This window comes from Babylonia areolata, chromosome 27 (genome assembly GCF_041734735.1).
Source record: "Babylonia areolata isolate BAREFJ2019XMU chromosome 27, ASM4173473v1, whole genome shotgun sequence".
In the NCBI taxonomy this organism is placed as follows: Eukaryota; Metazoa; Mollusca; class Gastropoda; order Neogastropoda; family Buccinidae; genus Babylonia; species Babylonia areolata.
This window is the reverse complement of record NC_134902.1, coordinates 7,708,860-7,731,359: the sequence shown is the minus strand read 5'-3', so window position 1 is coordinate 7,731,359 and position 22,500 is coordinate 7,708,860. Positions and strand designations below refer to the sequence as shown.

Genomic DNA, 22,500 nt, shown 5'->3' with positions numbered 1-22,500 from the left:
GCATGTGTGTGCGTGTAGTAGATGCCCCCCCACCCTTCTTCTTGTTATTTAATTACCACACACATTACATAAACACGCTTCATTCATACAATATCAAGAGTAATAATCATAATATGATAGGCATTAAGGTCAACATTTTCCAGTCCTTTTTCACGACAGAGGAGTCCCATGGCACTAGTCGGACCCTTTCTGCACTTAAGTAGTGTGGAGAATATTTTCACAGTAAGGTTAACATGACAGTTCATGGTTTAAACTGAGTTCATGTCAGTTCAGTTACTTAAGGAAGCGTCACTGCGTTCAAACAAATCCATATATGCCACACCAAATCTGCCAAGCAGATGCCTGACGTGGTTTAAACTGAGCGTGATATCAATATGTATGATAGTCAGTCGTGTTCGACTATGACCACTAGAACAGCAGAGGAGGCAACTGCTGTCCCGCCTATCTGGGCCAGAATTTGATGATAGTGGAGAGTGTCTTGCTCAAGTTGCATCCCCACTCTCTCGGCTAAGAGGGTTTTTAGGACAGTTGGTGTTGGGATGGTTCCCCAAAACCAGCTAGCCCCCAAGACTACAGCACTAAGAGCTGCAGTAAATCAATAAATGGCAAACCTGTTGTCACACAGCACAGTTTGGCTCAGAGCTGACTTACTGACACGGCGAGCAACTTATCCCATGGCGGGGTAAATTTGTCCACGGTATGAGTTCAATCATTTTGCACAAAGCAGTTGAATACCTACCATGTGTGCAGTAAACACATCAACAGCAAGATACAATAAAATCATAAATACGGGGATATAACGACACATGTTACTCTGCTAGTAACTCTTCATGAGAACACTAATGTGTTCTGTACGAAAACTATTTTCCAACGTTTCCGTGCAGGGCAGATTTTGCTCTCAAACATTGCGTTCTGACGTGTTTATGTTTAAAAATAAGATTTACAAACCTTTTATCAGAAATTGAAACAAAAGCGTACACCGGTCTCTTCATTTCATATTTGCAGGGTAACTAATTCAAAATACATGTCAGTGTGTTAATCTCAGGTTTTGTTCGATCAGTTCAACATGTGTTGATGACAGTCTTTCCCAGTACACTTATTATCATGTGTGTCTGTTCACCTGTGTCAGAGACACAAAGTGAGCACTGACCATGAACTGTGGATGTCAGAGACACAAAGTGAGCACTGACCATGAACTGTGGATGTCACAGACACAAAGTGAGCACTGACCATGAACTGTGGATGTCAGACACAAAGTGAACACTGACCATGAACTGTGGATGTCACAGACACAAAGTGAGCACTGACCATGAACTGTGTCACAGACACAAAGTGAGCACTGACCATGAACTGTGGATGTCAGACACAAAGTGAGCACTGACCATGAACTGTGGATGTCACAGACACAAAGTGAGCACTGACCATGAACTGTGGATGTCACAGACACAAAGTGAACACTGACCATGAACTGTGGATGTCACAGACACAAAGTGAACACTGACCATGAACTGTGGATGTCACAGACACAAAGTGAGCACTGACCATGAACTGTGGATGTCACAGACACAAAGTGAGCACTGACCATGAATTGTGGATGTCAGAGACACAAAGTGAGCACTGACCATGAATTGTGGATGTCACAGACACAAAGTGAGCACTGACCATGAACTGTGGATGTCACAGACACAAAGTGAACACTGACCATGAACTGTGGATGTCACAGACACAAAGTGAACACTGACCATGAACTGTGGATGTCACAGACACAAAGTGAGCACTGACCATGAACTGTGGATGTCACAGACACAAAGTGAGCACTGACCATGAATTGTGGATGTCACAGACACAAAGTGAGCACTGACCATGAACTGTGGATGTCACAGACACAAAGTGAGCACTGACCATGAACTGTGGATGTCACAGACACAAAGTGAGCACTGACCATGAACTGTGTCACAGACACAAAGTGAGCACTAACCATGAACTGTGGATGTCACAGACACAAAGTGAGCACTGACCATGAACTGTGGATGTCACAGACACAAAGTGAGCACTGACCATGAACTGTGGATGTTACAGACACAAAGTGAGCACTGACCATGAACTGTGGATGTTACAGACACAAAGTGAGCACTGACCATGAACTGTGGATGTCACAGACACAAAGTGAGCACTGACCATGAACTGTGGATGTTACAGACACAAAGTGAGCACTGACCATGAACTGTGGATGTCACAGACACAAGGTGAACACTGACCATGAACTGTGGATGTCACAGACACAAAGTGAGCACTAACCATGAACTGTGGATGTCACAGACACAAAGTGAGCACTGACCATGAACTGTGGATGTCACAGACACAAAGTGAGCACTGACCATGAACTGTGGATGTCAGAGACACAAAGTGAGCACTGACCATGAACTGTGGATGTCACAGACACAAAGTGAGCACTGACCATGAACTGTGGATGTCACAGACACAAAGTGAGCACTGACCATGAACTGTGGATGTCACAGACACAAAGTGAGTACTGACCATGAAGTGTGGATGTCAGAGACACAAAGTGAGCACTGACCATGAACTGTGGATGTCACAGACACAAAGTGAGTACTGACCACGAAGTGTGGATGTCCAGCCCAGGACGCCGCGACATGACCGTGATGTGTAGTGACACAGGTCTCCGTCAAAGTCACACCTGGCCTCGCTCACCGGCCGTGCTTCGTCTCGCTCTGTTGATAATGATCCCCGTGACAGAAAAGTATTCGTTAGTAGTAGTAGTAGTAGTAGTAGTAGTAGTGGTAGTAGCAGTAGTAGTATTGATACTTATATAACACCTATTTACTGTCAGAGACCAAACAAACTCTAAGCACTTCATGGACATGAAGTCATTTGCGTAACAGACTGTCAGCTGTCTACAGGCGCTCACAATTCGTTTCCTGTCTGATTCAGTCAGGCTTCAGTCATGCGCGCGCACACACACGTATGTATATGAGAGTGGAGCTTTATTTAGGATTTTTTCCATTATTCTTTACCCCCATCCATCTCTCTCTCTCTCTCTCTCTCTCTCTCTCTCTCTCTCTCTCTCCGTTTTATTGATACCTTAGTTTTGATAAGTTTTACTCATGGCGTGTATGTATGAAGAAACAAACTGGTCAGTTCATGTGCACAAAGCATCAAACTTGCACTCCTACTCTTTGGTCAAAAACGCTTTAAAAGGTTTATGAACTGACATGACTGATCGTGAACTATTTGCATCCAGAAATATAGCCTCCCCTTCATGAGGGGCAATGGCCTTTCTATGAATAGTTGATCCGTGTCTCTTCATTCCTGTGTTTGTCTGAGACCATACATGTGCCACAAGAGTGCAATGTTCTGACACACACTTATGTACATAGACACATGCACACGCGCTCATACACACACACACACACACACACACACACACACACACACACACGCACACACACACAACAACAACAACAACAACACACACAACCACACACACACACACACACACACACACACACACACAGTCCTCAATAAGCAGGAAGCCGTAAGAACCAGCTTCCTTCCTAAACCAAGTAAGCGGTTCTTCAATCGTCAAGGGACCTCGCTTTGAGCGCCTTTCATGTCAAGCACAAGTTATATCATGAGCCCTGACACAAACACAGTGTGCATGCGCGAGCTTTCACACAGAATCATCACTTGAAGTACACAAAAGAAATATCTGACGATGGAACAGTGGCTATTGTCTACGGAGTCGTGAGTCACACCAAATGGTCTAGTCATATACTGAACATCTTTGTCCAGTTCAACCAGGTAAACATAGATAGTATTGTTTCTTTCATATTCTATTTAAGTAGACACATGCAAACGTTCAGTAAAGTTCCTGCAAAGCAAAACAAAAAATGAAAATAACTTTACAACACGCTGTCTCCTCGCCTGCCCCACCCCTTTCCCACTTGACCAGTCAGCTGATTTGGGTCACATGCCTATAAAACGCGCTCACACTGTGAGCCCACGATTCTCTCACAATCCCACGATTTCTCACTTTGAGAGGGGTTACGAGAAATCGTCGTCCTTCCCCTCCCACGTTTTCTCTCAACTGCGAGAATTTCAACGTCACAATGTTCGAGAAATAGTGGGAAGTCCCCTTTATTTTTATCAAAAACATTTCCTTTGTCTTCAGAGTTGGTTTCTTGTCTTTTCCCACTGCAAATCTAAGAGAAAAATGAGAGAGAAAAAAAGAAATGAGAAATGGAGGGGGGGGAGGGGGAGGGGGGGGAGGGGCAACGACAGCGACAATCATGATAATGACAATGGCGTTTGTGAAGACATCAACAATAGACGGTGAGAGGTGATGCGATGCACAGTACTGGTTTTAAAAAAATGTAAAAATGTGTGTATGTATATGAATGTTAGTGAGTGAGTGAGTGTGTGTGTGTGTGTGTGAGTGTGTGTGTGTGTGTGTGTGTGTGTGTGTGTGAGTGTCTCTGTGTGTGTGTGTGTGTGTGAGTGTGTGTGTGTGTGTGAGTGTGTGTGTGTGTGTGTGTGTGTGTGTGTGTGTGTGTGTGTGTGTGTGTGTGTGTGTGTCCTTTTGTGTCTTTACTTGGCTGGTTGATTTGTTCTTTTCTTTCTCTCTGCTTTCAAAATAATATTTTCATGTTCTGGGTGTCTTCTGTGAAACTGATGATCTATTTTCAGTGCAATCTTGCATGCAGTATGATAAATAGATGCGTTTTAGTGTCATTGCTATTGATGTCTTCACTAACGCCACTGTCACTATCATCGTTGTCATCGCCCCCTCTTGCTCTTTTATTTTCCTCTCTGTCATTTTTCTCTAAGATTTGCATTGGGAAATGACGAGAAACCAACTCCAATGATAAAGACTTTTTTTTCAGATATGGGGGACTTCCCACAATTTCTCGCAATTGAGAGAAATCGTGGGGATTGCGAGAAATCGTGGGCTTAGACACACACTTCTGTTTCATTATATGCCACTGGTAAATAGGACGTTTGTTTCGGCTGTTGTGCCATTAATAATAGCCTACCTGTTAGTTCGTTGGTCTGTTTGTGTGTGCGTACGCATGCGTTAATGTGCATATCTGTACATAGTGCACGTGCACGCGCACACACACACACACACACACACACACACACACACACACACACACACACGCACACACACACAGGGTGACGGACACATACATAAAGAAAAGTTTAATCAAGAAGACGGTCAAGCAAACAGGCCGATTGGCAAACAACGATAACTACTGCAAGGAATTTCCTTTCCTGTCTCTGCACACTCACTTTTAATTCATTTTTCACCAAACAGACAAATCAGTAAGTAAATAAATTATTCAATAATTTCATTCATTTTAAAACTACAAAGAAATGACTCCTTTAATAAGGAGGCCATAATTGGACATTTGAAATCAATGACAGTCCGAAGTGAAACACAGGCCATTGGGGAAGACGGAGGATAGTTGGAGAAGATGGAAAACAGTAGACCAAAGTAGAGAAAACAATGTATTTGTATTTCTTTTATCACAACATATTTTTTCTGTTTGAAATTCGGGCTGCCCTCCCCAGGGAGAGCGCGTCGCTACACTACAGCGCCACCCATTTATTTTTGTATTTTTTCATGCGTGCAGTTTTATTTGTTTTTCCAATCGAAGTGGATTTTTCTACAGAATTTTGCCAGGAACAACCTTTTACGTGCGCTAAGTGCATGCTGCACACGGGACTTCGGTTTATCGTCTCATCCGAATGACCACGCAACATAATCCAGTACGATCAAATACAACACAACACAATACAGCACAGCACAGCACAGCACAGCACAGCACAGCACAGCACAGCACAGCACAGCACAGCACAGCACAGCACAAAGCACCGCAACACAACACAACAAACACCGCGCAACGCAACGCAACGCAGCACAACACAACACAACACAACGCAACACAACAAACACCGCGCAACGCAACGCAACGCAGCACAACACAACACAACACAACGCAACACAACACAACACCGCACAACACAACACAACACAACACCGCACAACACCGCACAACACAACACAGCGCAACACAACACAATACAGCGCAACACAACACAATACAGCGCAACACAATACAGCGCAACACAACACAATACAGCGCAACACAACACAGCGCAACACAACACAATACAGCGCAACACAACACAATACAGCGCAACACAATACAGCGCAACACAACACAGCGCAACACAACACAATACAGCGCAACACAATACAGCGCAACACAACACAGCGCAACACAACACAATACAGCGCAACACAACACAATACAGCGCAACACAATACAGCGCAACACAACACAGCGCAACACAACACAATACAGCGCAACACAACACAGCGCAACACATCACAATACAGCGCAACACAACACAACGCAACACAATACAGCGCAACACATCACAATACAGCGCAACACAACACAACGCAACACAATACAGCGCAACACATCACAACGCAACACAATACAGCGCAACACAATACAGCGCAACACAACACAACACAGCGCAACACAACACAACGCAACACAATACAGCGCAACACATCACAGCGCAACACAACACAACACAACACAGCGCAACACAACACAACGCAACACAATACAGCGCAACACATCACAGCGCAACACAACACAACACAGCGCAACACAACACAGCGCAACACAACACAACGCAATGCAACGCAATTTAACGCAATACAATAAAATTAAATGCGACACAACACAATACAACACAACGCAATACAATACAATACAACACAACGCAATACAACGCAATACAATGCAATACAATTCAATACAATACAACACAATACAATACAATACAGCTGACCAGTCCATCAGTCCAGGAATGGACATGATGTCAGGTGGTCAGAGAGAGGACTGCAGTGTCACATGTTGTGCTTACCTGTGTCTCGTTGTGTGGCCTCACACTTTGAAAGTGAACTGTCAACACACACACACACACACACACACACACACACACACAGGTATCAAGTTTCAATGTCAATGAAATCTGTCTGCCCCCTCCCCTCCCCCCTCCCCTTCCCTCCCCTCCTCCCGCCCCCACCCTTTCTACCTGACCAGTCTGGTTCATGAATTTCACCTTTTCAAAAAGCAATACTTATCATCATCACACTGACACACACATCACACCACACACACCCACCCTCCAATAACAACATATACATTTTCCATAGCAATTTGGCACCACAAATCAGCAATTCCCTCATATGCTTGTAAGCTGCCAAAGCATCATGTTTACACAGAACTCTTTTCCATGTGGTTTACAGGAAATACACAAAAAGTCTTTTGAATTTTATGTGTAATTATTTGCCTTGATGAGGAAAGATTTTTAATCGCAGATTTCCCTAAAACAACTTTGAACATTTACTCTGTGTGTGTGTGTGTGTGTGTGTGTGTGTGTGTGTCTGTGTCTGTGTGTGTGTGTGTGTGTGTGCGTGCGTGTGTGTGCGTGTGTGTGTGTGTGTGTGTCCTCAGTTGTATGCAGGTCATGGAGCACCCGCTTTTCTTTCTTTTTTTTTTTCTTTTTTTTTTTTTTGCATGTGAAACACTCAAATAAAAAAAACAAACACAAAAAGATATGTTTACATCTTATTCTCCAACTTATCTTGTGTATGGAGCAAATCATGTTTGATATTTCGAATGTCTCATATCTGACAAGTATCAATCTCTCTCCATTTTATGCCTGCAACTAACTCAGAACGGAAGACGCTATCATTGGGTTACATTTTGCTGATTCAACATTTGTTTAAGCACAACTTTCTGAACAATAATATATAGTCAAATATTTCAACAGTTTCTGTTTTCTCATCGGTAACAAACAAATCTAATTCAGCAGTACACTGTCACATTTTTTTTTCTTTTTAAACATTTTCTGACTCCGCCCAAGAAGTATAGGAAAACTGGGACTCCATAAACAATAACTGATGGAATCTTTTCCCTTCTCCCAAAGTGACATCTGCCGCTATGTATGGCTCCCATTCTTGTCAAGAGTGTGATCGTCACGAGTATCCGGTATCACATTTTGCCTGGCTGTCTTTGTTCTTGATGATGAGACGGCTGTGGTGATGAAAACAATGGTTTTTGTTGTCGGTTTTGTATTTGTTTTTTTGTTTTTTTTCTTTCGTTAGTGCATAGCCTTTTCCCCAGTGTATTCACATAATGAATCTAATTCATGAAATGCTTCCCTTTTCTGTTTTCTTCTTCTTCTATGTGTCTATTGTGTAAGGACAAAAAACTTTCATCTATATTAACCACTGCAGTATACGTCCCATCCTACTTTGGTACTAAGTTGTTTCCCCACTTTGAACAAACTACGATGTGAAAAAAATAATTGTTGATCTATATCTATCATTCTATCACACATTCTATCAGTGCTTGATTGTTGTTGTTTTTAAATTCCGTTGTAGTCCTGTTCACATATTCCATTTCCAGTTTCATATAGTTCTTTTTTGTATCGATTGTAAACAGCTGCTGTGGTTACAGAAGTTGACTGAGATTTCTATGGTGTGTGTGTGTGTGTGTGTGTGTGTGTGTGTGTGTGTGTGTGTGTGTGTGTGCGAAGTCAAGTCAAGATTTTATCTCATGATGGTAAATTGAATAAGCAACAATTGCTTTTTTACATCAAGCCATCAATGGAAAAGAAAAGATAGAATATATGAGAGAGAGAGAGAGAGAGAGAGAGAGAGAGAGAGAGAGAGAGAGAGAGAGAGAGAGAGAGAGAGAGAGAGAACAAGCAGATGAAAAGCAACAACAAACAATATATATATATATACAATAATATGTATGCATGTGTGTGTGTGTGTGTGTGTGTGTGTGTGTGTGTGTGTGTGTGTGTGTGTGTGTGTGTGTGTGTGTGTGTGTGTTAAAGTTTCATGACACAAAAACTGTCCTTAGATAATTATGTGCAACACGAACTTCAGAGAGGCACTTGAAAAATCACAATGGGTGAAAACGAGAATAACTAACAGGAGTTTGTGGAGAGAAAAGAAGAAGAGAGGAAGGGAGAGTGCGAGGAAATGACGAGGTGAAGGAAACACCAGATAAAAAGAAAGGGAAAGAACAGTTGGGGTACAGGAGGTTGGAGGACACCTGTACCCAAATACTCAACCTCCAGTAAATGAAAAAGGAAAGGGACAATGCGGAATAGGAGGTAGGACTACCGCCCTGCCCACACACCCACCACGGGGTTAACAAAAAGGAAATCACAGTGGTGGAACACGATGTTGGGGCCAGTCCACCCACTCACCCACACACCACCAGGTTAGAGAGAAAGGTAAGGTGGTGTGACAGGAGTTTGGAGGACACCCCTATCCACATGTCAACCCACATGTTAAAAAGTAAGGTGGTGGAACAGGAGTTTGGAGGACACCCCTATCCACATGTCAACCCACATGTTAAAACAAAGGTGGCGGAACAGGAGTTTGGAGGACACCCCTATCCACATGTCAACCCACATGTTAAAACAAAGGTGGTGAGGAGGAGTTTGGAGGACACCCCTATCCACATGTCAACCCACATGTTAAAACAAAGGTGGTGGAACAGGAGTTTGGAGGACACCCCTATCCACATGTCAACCCACATGTTAAAACAAAGGTGGTGAGGAGGAGTTTGGAGGACACCCCTATCCACATGTCAACCCACATGTTAAAACAAAGGTGGTGAACAGGAGTTTGGAGAACACCCCTATCCACATGTCAACCCACATGTTTAAAAAGAAAGGTGGGGGAAAGTGGGGAGTATGAGGCTGAAGAATACATGAAAACAAAATCATAAAAAAGCAAGTGTTAGGTTCATTACCAGATACAAGGAGAGAAAGAGAGGGAGGGAGGGAGAGAGAGAGAGAGAGAGAGAGAGAGAGAGAGAGAGAGAGATATTAGAGGAGAACGGTACCTGCGGTCTTCCAGAAGACACACATCCTCCTGTCTGTACATGCATACTCCAGAGATGACAGCCAGTGTCAGCAGGACACAGTAAGTGTACACCCTCCCCATGTCTGGTCCACACAGGATGGTCACTGGTGCTGTCAGTCCAACTGAAATCTGACCAACACACGAGAGATGGGTGAGTACATCAAGCAACGAGCACGTGGAAATCAAGGGACGCGAATCACAGCAGGATATGAAAGTAGTATAAGAGATGGGGGTTCTATATACAACTTTTTTGGGCGTATTAGCTTGTGTTAAGGCCCTCAAGCATAAAAAAAGTTTTAGTCAAAACCTGTGTATGTTGGAGTAATATGACCCTCAAGCATAAAAAAAATATATATATATAGTTAAAACAAGTTATATGTGTATGGAGAGCCAAATCACAAGATAAAAAAAAAAGGTTGGATATGTGTATGGGGGAGTGAAACGGTCATGGGGGTTCTATATACAACCGACCCCAGCCCAAAACCGCGCAATACCGCCCTCAAGCATAAAAACGAAAAACCGGCTTATAAAGGTGTATGGAGAGCCAAATGGTCCTTAAAGAGAGGAGGTTGAGTCAACCGTTCACATATGAACGTTTGACCTAGTTAGCTTTTTGGATGGTTTACCATCTTGAATATCAAATAGATTTTTCTTTAACAACTGAGTTTTGTGTTTCGATTTTATGTCTGTTTTCATTGCATTGAATTTTTCAACTTCAGCCAGAATGAGACTAAATTCTTCATCGCTTATTTTATCATCTTCTAATGCTTTTGAAATAAGATCATTTATAGTGTTCAGTTTTGACTCGGCCAACACGCGAATCTCGTTGTGTTTCATAGCTTGTGACATTAATTTTTTATGAATAAATTTACAAGTTAAACCAACCACACCAAGGAGACCAGCTCCCACTTCTATTCCAATAGCTACGGGAGCAGCGGCGACACTCAACAGTAATCCAACACCCGATGCCCCAAGGGCGATACTAAGAGTCGTCAGCGTTGTATCCGCGGCTGTAGCGATATTTACACCGCGTTTATATTTTTTATAAAATAAAGTTCTTTCATCACGCTCTTTTTCGAGGTTGTTTTTTATATTCGATATCTCTCGTAGGCGAAACTCCATTATTCTATAGTAATCATTTGTTTTTAAATGATGGTAACAGGATGAGGAGAGTAGCGCAGTCTTTTAAGCTGAAGAGGTCCGATGTGAATAAAGTCGAGAGATATTTTATCTAACGATGGACGTTTGATGACACCTTCGAGCGAGAATTCTATAGAGGGATCGGGTTGATCAGATGGGTCAACCACTGGAATTTTGATAGTAATTCTCAAGAGTTTATTTTTAAGATTTCCAGGCCATTTTATCTGCAACCCTTTTAAAACTTCTACAAAATCATCTGGCACCCCACTAAGGAGCATATCTAAAACGATAGTTGACCCCTGAATAGGCGGCTTAAAATCAAACTCTTTAATTAACCGCAGTGTACCAGTCTTTTTACCTTTCATACCAATAACATATCCAAAGTCGTCGCTGTTAACGACGATTAGATCTTTACGCGTATGATAGGAAGCCAACAGTTTACCACTATTTTGTATTTTTTGTAGAGCGTGATTTCTTCCAATACTAACATAGGGTTGTTTTATTTCAAAATCTAAATCCCAGTTATCCACCGGATAAGGTACCCACGTATCATCGTCGGAAAGAACAAGATGATGTGGTTTGTTCACAACAACACCGTCAACGTTCACGTCTGCAAGTTCGCTGAATTTGTTGACACCACCACCATTACTCGTTATTTCTTTTCTTTTGTACGTTCCTTCAGAAAGTTGGAAGGCGTACAACTGATTTTCTATTCCCGACGCATCAAATCCGTCTGTATCTCCGAGATCAACCAAACCGAGCGTAGTGCAGGGTTTGATATTATGTGTTCCTGGCCCTCCGGGATCAACCATTTTCTAATATTTATAGTATATTCTAAATATTCAAATTGGTGCAACGTAGTCTTCTAAAGGAAATATTTTGAGGAAGATGGAGGAAGAGCCAAAAAATCAGTTCTTTCTGTTTTGTGGCAATACCTTCAAGAGAGAATTCTATATGACTACCCTGTGGTATAATATTAAAGGGCGTATCAGCTTGTTTTTCAAAGGTGATTCTCAGGGGTTGATTTGAAAGATTTTTGGGCCATTTAATGTAAAACCCTTCAAAAACTTCTACAAAATCATCAGGTTCTTCACCGAGAATTACATCATAAATAATACGGAAACTGAAGCCCCGCAAACTATTTAGCTCATAAAAAAATATTCTTAATACAGATTCATCATTCGAGAGTGTCTTAAGCACATAACACCTCTTCTGGTATTTTACTAAATCTACATCAAACGCTATTAAATCAGCGAACACCCAGCCACTGTTTTTTATTCTATAATTATTTTCTTCTTCTTTGGTAATATAAGGTGATTCAATTTTAAAATCTAATATCCCCTTGTCGAGGGGTTTTAGCTGCCATGTACCGTTTAAACGAACAAGTTGATAGGGCTCATCATTGACAACATCATCCTCACTCACGATATCACCAATTTTTACTTCTTTTCTTTTGTATGTTCCTTCAGAAAGCTGGAATGCGTACAACTTATTTTCTTTTCCCGGCACATCAAATCCCTCTGTATCTCCGAGATCAACTAAACTGAGCGTAGTGCAGGGTTCAACCATATCTTATATGTAATGTAATATTTAAATAATCAATAGAAACGGGATTATGATTTTCATCTACTATAGAAAGTGTTAAACGTGGTAAATCTCCGTGAGAAAGTCTTTTGTACTGGGGTGATGTCAACGTGGTTGTTCGGCCACCCCCGCATCTTTCATTTTCTACTGGGATTGATTGTAACAACGTAGAAGGCAATCCGTTATAAAAATTATCGGTGGTACTAATTTGAGAGAGGTGAATGTAAAGTGCTTTATGTATCGCGAGCCGCGGATGCCTGTTTCCTATCACCATTATTCCCGGCGCGATGAGTTTTTGGGGGAACCCCAGAGTATGTGCAAGACGCTCAGAAAGTTCAATCGATTTGGTGCTCTTTATTCTCAGATAGCCACTCGGAGCGTGCAAGTCTAACTCTGCACCGTGGGGGGTGAACACTTCTTTATTCAATTCACACACATTATAATAACCATCTGGGATTATTATCTTACGATCGGTAGTAGTAAAGAAATTGTTTCCGAGCTCATCACTTATATTTTTCCATTTGGGATAATAAGTTATTTCACGCAGCGCGATTTCTAGTCTTCCACTTTGATTAGATATGCACCGCGGTAATTCGTCTTTTTGAATATCGGTTGTTATTATATACATAGCTATGAATAAGAAAATTTACAGCTTCAACAAGGACGCGTCCTATACAACCGGGTATAAAGAAAAAAGAATAAGTTGTACGCGAATGATCTACGTGAACAGCGAATATTCTTTTACCGCCAAGTTTCCCGATGTTTTTCAGTCTTATGCGAACCCCACTATGACTGGGGATATTCGCGCGATGAATGCAGCCTGGCTTGCGTGGAGAAACAACCCGATAGTGTGGTGGCAGAATCAAATCAATTTTGTGGTATGGTGCGCGACCGCCGGGTGTGGAGTAACGGAAGAACATTTTCAAGCTTCTGATCCGTTTAATCGAGCCGCGTATAGGTTTCATTTTTACTATCAGATTCGGAGGTTATTGGACGAGTTAAAAATCCCGCTACCCACCGACCAAGCATTTAACATGTATAATAATCCGTTTGATAAAACAGTTTATCAGCGTTTGTGTGCCGAATTTGGGCAGAGGGATTGGAGACAGAAAATAGAAAAGCATGGCTTTGGTTTGGGAGAATTTATTCAGGCTGAGACCCCCGGTGGGGCTGCACGACAGGCAATGAGAAACAGAGGAGAGGGACCTGTGTTCTTTAGCCCCCACGATAAAATCAGACATACGGTGGACATCACCCGGGCTTGGACAACATTTATTCCTGATAAGAGGTTGGGTTTTACACATGCGGGGATAGTTCGTCTCAACGATAGCATTCGCACTTATGTGTGGGCTCTAATAGGGTCACAAGCGCAAACGCGCACGAGTATAACAACAAAAGGAACTGGATTTGATGCGCAAAAACAATTTTTAGCCAATGTTGAAGATGCGATTAATGCCCCCGAAAACCTACAAACAGCGATAAAAAAATACCAGGACGTTCTCCAGTACGCGAGATCCGAAGTAAACTTTGCATTTGGTGTTGGCCTTTATATGGCCCCATCTGATATGGCATTGAGGGTTGGTACGCACATTAATTATAATAATAAAATTGTCATTGCGACAGAAGAACAGAATATTGGTGTTAATGATGGATTAAACGAACTACCACACATTGTACCACCTACCCAAAGTGTTCCACCTCCCAATACCCAAAGTGTTCCACCTACCCAAAGTGTTCCTGCATACTATTTTGTTGCCCCATCAGGAAAAGCTCTTCAATGGTCTAGAGGTCACTGGGCTCTTGTGCCACCTTCTGATGCAGACTTGGCAATGCTTGATGCGAGTAATACGGTGCTCGATTATAAATCACACAAGCCTTTGACAACACCGAGGACAGGAGCGGGTGAAACGAGAGTTTTGTTAGGCATTCGCGGGTGGTTCACTCTTACCTATAAAAATAAAAAATTAATACAAACATCTCGACCAGGATTTGCAATAGCTACCGGTGCTGGTAATAGACCCTTTCTGTATGGTGTAGGTTCTTCGGATAACAAATTTAAACTCAAACCAGCGAAAGTATCGTACGAAGAAGAGCCAACAACTCACAAAGACTATAAAGTCGCTCTTACTTTAGGATTGATAGGTCTAGGTGGTATTTACTTTCTCTTCTTTAAATAATCAAACAGGAGGAGGCCAGCACCGAGCACGAGTGCCCACATGTTGTTGGCTAACCACCCAACCGCTTTACCCAACGTGCTTAATAACCACGAAACAATAGTCCCAATGACTCCTGGGAGGGCATCAATCGCCTTTAAACCTAATTTTTTAAGTAATTCTCCCAAATCTTTAAGTCTTTTTCTTATCCAGTTGTCATCTTTTTTACCCGGCGGCGCCCGTGGAGTGCCCCCTCCACCCGTAACGGCCAAAACGATAGTGCTGATAATCATACCAAAGGCAGTAAGAATGGAAACGATAGTAATGCCTTGTTCTCTAAAAAGCGTTCGAATACGTTCCGCTAGTGTTGTGTCCTCCTCAAGAATTCTGTGTATCGTTTCACGCATTCTGCTGATTTGAGATCGCAGCGCTTCTTTGTGTGTTGATATCGCTTCTAGCCGTGCAGCACGCTCGATGTTTAGATCGTCTAATTGTAAACGCAAGGGTTTGATTTCGCTTTCATCTTTATCAGCTAGTTCCGCAGACTGAATTCTTATTTTTAAAGTTGATATTTCTTCATCCAGGTGAGAGAGTTTTGAGAGGTTGTCAGAAAGATTACCGCGCTGTCTTTGCATGGCTTTGTCTAAACCTTTGAGTTCACGAATATAACCACCCAGTTCATCGGTGTCATCCAGGGGAGGATCATCTATAGTTTTAAGTACTTCATCGATTGTATTTGGTGAGAAATCATCCATCTCAATTTCTTCACCCAGTTTGGCTTCAACCTTTTGGAGAGCCGCGACCGTTTGGGGTTTTAAGTTTTTCCTCCTCCAGTCTACAAAACCAAGTTCCTCGCGAATAATATTTGCTCCACCAGGTTTTCCCGCTAGTGTTGACAGTGCTAGGGGTTGTTTCGTGCGGACGTTAATGATATTAAAATCTAGATTATTTTTTAATCGTAGTGTACCTCTACTATCAAGTTCAAAATTGGCATAATTTCGCCCAACATCGGGCTCTTGTCCAAATGCATCATAGTAATCATCAACCGCGCTCTTTAATAATTCTGTTTGCAAGAAACCAGATTCTATTATTCCACCTTCTGCGAACCCTTCCGCCATCTCACCACCTTCCGCCATATTAAACTTATAATATAAAGTTATATCCTTATATCTATATAAAACAAAAAATGAGTGGAAGAAAGCTTAATCCAATGAGAAGTTTGCGGGAGCCGCGGGGGATAAAGGGCGTGCGGCAGACTGTCGTGATTACTAACAATCCGTCAACTATCGATCAGAATCAACAACTTCTTGTACGCTTTCCTAATTTAGGTGTTGACGATGTGATCGTTCCGGGGAGTGTTCGACTAGCATTCAAAATTTCTTTGACTTCTACCACAGATGTGAACAGAACACTCGTTGATAATATTGGTAGAGCCATAGTACGTAAAACAACCATTCGCATTTCCGGTAATGAAATCATGAGCGTTGAAGATAGTGATGTATTTTATACTTATGGAGATCTTTGGCGAACTCGACAAGAATGAAGAAACGCCGTTTATCAAGGTATTGACTTAACTACAAACCGTAATGTGACACGATTGCGTATTAACGCGGATAATGGAGATGACACTATCGCTAGAGATGCCGCCATTGCGGAGGCTTATGGTAATCGATTTTGTATTCCGCTTGATTTCAAATTGCTAGAATCTCATGCACCATTTTATCAGAGTGCTCTCGGCGATCGCCTGGAGTATGAACTTACCTTTAACGCTTATAACAAGGTTATCCTCAGCACAGACCCGGATGCATCCTATACGATAGAAGGGATTAGTCTCGAGTTTGAGAAAGTCACACAACCCGAACTTGCGAGACAGATAGCCGGTTATTATTCGGGTAGGCTCGCTATTTTATATGATAGAATACTACGACATCGTAAAATTCCTCTGGACAAATCTGACACACTCTGGAATATTAATCTCAACGTGCCGGCAAAAAGTATGAAGGGGGTACTGCTGTTGTTTGATGAGTATTACAATCCTAAGATCAATAAGGTTGAAGTGACGATCGAAGGTGTGCCCAATCAACTGTTTAGTCAAGGTATGCGTTCCTATCAACAATGGGATGAAATCAGAAAGTTTTTCGGAACGCAAAAACGCGACCCCGAAGTAGACAAAGTGGTAAAAGATTTAGAACTAGCGGATGTCACAGTCGGCGAATATTTCACGAATAATTATGCTCTTTGGTTGGATATGCGCACCACAGATGATAATTCTCTTCACGGGAGTGGACGTCGTATCGAAAATGCGTCTGAAGGCATTACGATTCAGATTCAGAAAAAAGCTGAAACGGCAGAACCGCTCAATGCGTATGTATTTGTAATTATGGATGGACAATTAAATATAGAAGATGGAAGATTTGTCGAGGCTGTTTACTAAAGAAGCACATTCCGCAATTATTTGCGGGCAAACTGGGTGCGGTAAGACCGAATTTATTTTAGATTTATTACAAACGACATATCGTGGTGTGTTCGAGAATATTGTAATTCTATGCCCTACTCTCGAATATAATAAAGCCTATCGATCCCGAGTGTGGGTAAGAAAGGACCGCGGGGTATACACCGTTAATCCCGGTGATAAACTTCACGAATGGCTTGGGCTGTTTTTTGAAATATTTGCCGGGGAGCCAACGTTGTACATCATCGATGACTGTAGTGACTTAAAGGCTCTTACTCAAAAGAAGCAAATGTTGAGTAAACTCGCATTTTCTGGAAGACACGCGAAACAGTCTGTGTGGGTGTTGACTCAGAAATACAACTCGGTTCTTACTGACCTTCGCGAACAAACAAAATGGGTGGCTTTATTTCACTGTAAGGATAGGAACTCGTTTGATGAGTGTTTAAGAGAAAACGATGTCATTCCAACACAAAATGAACGTAAAGAGGTTAGGAAATCATTGGCAAATACCAAACACTCCAAGTTGATATTAAAAACTGATCAACCAGTTGCATATAAAATTTGCTAGTAATAACAATGCTTAACAATTTCTTAACACTGCTTAACAGTTCCTTAGCACTGGTTAGCAATTTCTTAAACTTTTAGTCGTTGGATTTGTAGTTTTTCATTATTTTAAACTTAAAAGGAGGTATATAGAATATAAGAAGATGGACCAATTACTATCCGAGGATCCCAAACGCGACAGGCTTATGGCGGTGGTCTCAGCCGGTGGAGCAAAAGAATATTTAGGGAAAGAGTTTAGTGTTGATAAAATCGAAGCGATGAAAGATCCGGATATAGACAAGCTTTATACGAGATACGCAGCGAGTTTAGGATCGATGATTACAAAATCACTCGGTAATACAATTATACAACTGTATACCAGAGCAGTTTGTATGTATCTCCCAATTGATGACCAAACAAAATTAAATAGTGATCTCGAGCAAGATCCATTCCTGGGACATGCGCTTAACAGCTTTACTTGCGAACTATATCACAGATTTGGCATGTTCTTAGCTCCGCTCACCACAGCTGTAACTACTGTTAAACATTGTCAATTTAATAAATATAATGGAGGAAGTAACGAAACCAAAGAATCAGAAGAAAGTTGAAGCGGGTCGAAAAGGTGCTGCTGCTAGAAAAGCAAAACATGAAGAACTTCTCCAAAAACTTCGAAAAGCGAAAGAACAACAACAACAAGAAGAAGAACCATCATCGAGGGGACCAGATCACGTTTTTATCAATCCCTTGTACATTACTGCTGCTGCTACGATGATAATAGGTTGTGGTGTTTACATATATTTTAATCGGTCGAAAAAACCAGTACAACCACCACAACCTGTGGTAACAAAACCCAACCCATTTATTATGTTTTGAACATTAATTTGAACACTATTTATAAACAATGGCAACACCAAATATAAACGGTAAAGAAATTGCAAACACTGTATACCACGCGGTTGTGGTCAGCGCATTGGCCGCTGGTTACTCGAGATTGACAAAATTAATATTTACGAAAGCCCCGACACCTAGACTGGCTTTCAACCTCGAAGATATCGGGATGGCCACTTTGGATATAGCCCTCGCTATGGCTACGAAGGATATGTTGGAAAAACAAGGTATTCTCCCACATGATATTTTGAAGTAATAATAATATCATCATTATAGTATGGCATCAGTAGCGTTACTCGTTGGTGGGGCAGTAGTAAACGCTTTAGCATTTACCGGAAGTAATTTTTTATTTAGTAAACTGGGGTCTTCAGACGCGTTAGAACAGAAACGACACAACAAAGCGCAAGAACAACTTCAGGCAGCGACCGCAGAATGGCAGAAAGAGAGGATTCAACGTTTAGATTATATCAATGAAAAACTAAGACAACAACAACATGCTGTGAACACGTTTAAGGATGTGGATATGGCTATGCAAGAATATTATAAAGTGATGGGGGAGCCACTACCCCCTCTTTCTCATAAACCCCAACTTTCAGATTTTTATACACCCTCAGAGGGACAAAAAGATCGAGAATACGTATTTATTATCATGACCATGGTCATTTTTGGTTTTGCGATTTCAAAATATTAAACATTTACTTTCTTAAATAAAATGGAAAAGATCTATTACAGCCCAAGCGGTTATTGGAAGGGTTATTCGGCGATTAAAAAACTCGCGAAAGCAGCCAAGGTGTCTGAGGATGAGGCTAGAAAATGGCTACAAAAACAAGCTATATGGCAAATTTATCTACCCCCTCCAAAGTATATTCCGAGAGCAAAATTTGATATTACTATCCCAAATGAGGTTCATCAGGCTGACCTTTTATTTTTACCCTATGACAGAATCAGGCGTAAGACGTATAAGTATGCGCTGACTGTCGTTGATGTTGCGAGTCGATATAAAGAAGCCGAACCCCTAACAACGAAAGACAGCGTCGAAGTGGCGGCCGCTTTTTTACGTATTTACGACCGTAGCCCATTGAAGTTGCCCAAACTTCTTCAGGTAGATCCTGGCCGAGAGTTTATGGGTGCTGTGAACAAATTTTTTTAAAAAGTAATGCGTGGAAAGACACACAGAAGCCAGGCTATTGTAGAAAGATTTAATCGTACACTGGCAGAACGATTGTTTAGTCATCAATATGTGGCTGAAATAAAATCACCGAATCGATCAACAGAATGGGTCACTAGATTACCGGCTGTTGTGGCTGCATTGAATAATGAGGTGACGAGACTTATAGGTAAGAAACCGTCGGTCGCAATAAAGGCCAAATCGGTAGAAGCCGAATCCTCTGCACCGACTAAAGATGATAAAGGAGAGTTACCGCATGATGCGCAAGTTCGGTACTTGTATGAGCCCGGTGAGCTCGAGGGTGGAGCTCGCAAACGAGCAACGGATCCCGTTTGGTCTCTTAAAGTTTATAATATTAAGCGTATGATGCCCGGCGATCCTATTCTTTATTATTTACAAAATGGCCCATCCAGAGGGTTTGTACACGAAGAGCTTATGGTTGTTCCTCACGATACAGAAATACCATAGTGCCCATAGGCGTAAGATGTAATACCATCATCTAGCCAATAGCGTTTGGAATCGTACGGTGAGAGTGATGTCTTCATTTGCTTGATCGTGTACATCTTGTGCTTATACGATCTGAACGTTCTCATACTATTAGTAAATTGAACAGATCGATCAATACACTCCTTATACATATCGGGTTCAATTTCATCCTTCACCACACATTTTTTTATGCCCTTGGCTTTCTTGATAACTGATCCATCATCCGCTACAACCGAATACATCTTTGAGCGCAAGCCGCAGAATTGTCGGATCGGTTTACATCCGAGCTCACTTTTCATGTATCCTGGCACTTTCTCTATCGATTTATCATACAATGGATGATCTTTTGGAAAATTACTGCGGTCATGTACATTATCATCCATACCAGCGATAAAATCCTCGCATTCTACGTGGAGAATGAATGAATCGGTATCAGTATATAACAACCTGCATCCATATTTTTTCTTGTAGTGGTTGTAATACAAATCATACATGAGATACTTGGATAGGTCGAGAATGGCCATCCCGATATAGATAGGTTTATTGAGCACAAGCTTATTTTTTTGTAGTGAATCGCTAGAAGTTTCTCGTTGATGATCATATGATCGACATAAGCCGGTTTGTTTATTAGTTTGCGTGCCTTGTCCTCTTCATCTAACTTGAATAATTTGATATTCGTTCTCATTCTGATATTTTCCATAGTTTTACCAAATACCGAGTTGTTCATTAATTTATACAGATCTTTATCGGCATCGTTAGTAGCGGCTTGTCTCAGTTTGGTGTTCATCATTATATAGGGCGCCATCCAGGGACTTTGATTAAACTTTAACACTTTTGTGATTTTAGTTACTTTCATGCCAAGTTGCGTGTATAGTTTGAGATTTCTATAGTGAACGACATAACCAACCTTATTCCATAGATTCGGAACAAATTTTCTCGTTTCCTTTCCGCGCATCTCGAGTTTTTCACGAAGGCGTCGTTGATAGGGTGAGAGGTTTTCGAGTTTTATTTCTATTTTCTCAGGAGCTAGGGGATAATCGTTATGTTCGTCGTGTAATTCCTCAGGGTACTCGATATCACACTCCACAATATATCCCGTCTCATCATCGTCGGGGTGATTTAGAATCTTTTCGAGATTAGCATCGTTATCCCAGATAAATCCACCCGTGGGTAAAGCTTGTAACATCGCCCAACCATACAAGTTGTTCGCGTCGAGATACATGATATACGAATCCGTTTTTTCAGGTCTGTAATCTTTCATATACTTGTTATTAGCCTCCGCGTATCTTCTTACAGTCATACTGATTCCACCGCGTATTCCCGCCTCTATCATGTTATATTGTTCGATATCCGTCAACAGTTCGAGTTCTATTCCCGTACTCTTGAGTAAAGCATCCCAAGACATTCCGGGAAGCGTGTAATAATGAACAGGATCGAGATTATGAGTTCGCAAACACGTATTTCTAAAATTCTGGAACACATCGGCAAGTAACAACACATCAGTGACTAAGTACAGATCGTTATAATCACCTAGATTCTTACATTTAAACTTCTTCCACACATTCTTGGCATGCTCGTGGTCACTTTCTGATATATCCGTGTTGTTAAGTTTACTAAAGAAATGACTTTTCTTTGGTAGTTTCGTATCTTCGTATTTACTCCAATCGGTAATATATTCGTACGGAAAGACTCCTTTTCTCGTAACGAGCTTGAACTCCTCCTCATCTGTGAAATGTTTGCGCGTTAAAAACTTCTTATCATCCGGAAGGTTCTTCGCAAGCTGGTCGAGACTCGAACTCAGGAATGCGAAACTATCTAAAAACTTCAACCTTCCCCAACTGAATGTGATGTACTTCTCTTTATTATTCGCGATACACGTAATTCTACCACCACCTTTGTTCGCGAGCTCCGAAATGATCGCGTGAGAGTCGTAACCTTTGAGGTTGTGAAATAATATCGGCAACACAAATTCGTCGGGTTTTATTCTCAATTTAAGATTACACGATGCATGCGCGGCACCTCTATAGTTCCCTGTGATATGGTCATGATCTCTTACTTTATCATTTGCGAGTAGTTCCCCTCTACA

The 22,500-nt window shown here is 41.6% G+C and overlaps 1 protein-coding gene across 5 annotated transcripts in view; it reads right to left on the bottom strand.

Annotated features, from left to right (window-relative positions):
- The window catches only part of LOC143301133 (uncharacterized), a 112,418-nt gene that overhangs the window by 53,299 nt on the left and 36,619 nt on the right, over nt 1-22,500 (bottom strand). For 3 of the 5 annotated variants that reach the window (XM_076615197.1, XM_076615200.1, XM_076615201.1), the window contains exons 1-3: nt 9,981-10,123; nt 6,973-7,010; nt 2,619-2,732 (exon numbers count right to left, since the gene is read on the bottom strand). The exons of the other annotated variants lie outside the window; for them this stretch is intronic. In XM_076615197.1, the coding sequence (XP_076471312.1) occupies nt 2,619-2,732; nt 6,973-7,010; nt 9,981-10,081 (253 nt within the window). In that variant the 5' untranslated portion in view covers nt 10,082-10,123. Of the gene's footprint in view, nt 1-2,618; nt 2,733-6,972; nt 7,011-9,980; nt 10,124-22,500 lie in introns of those variants that run through there. 5 annotated transcript variants of the gene reach the window in all.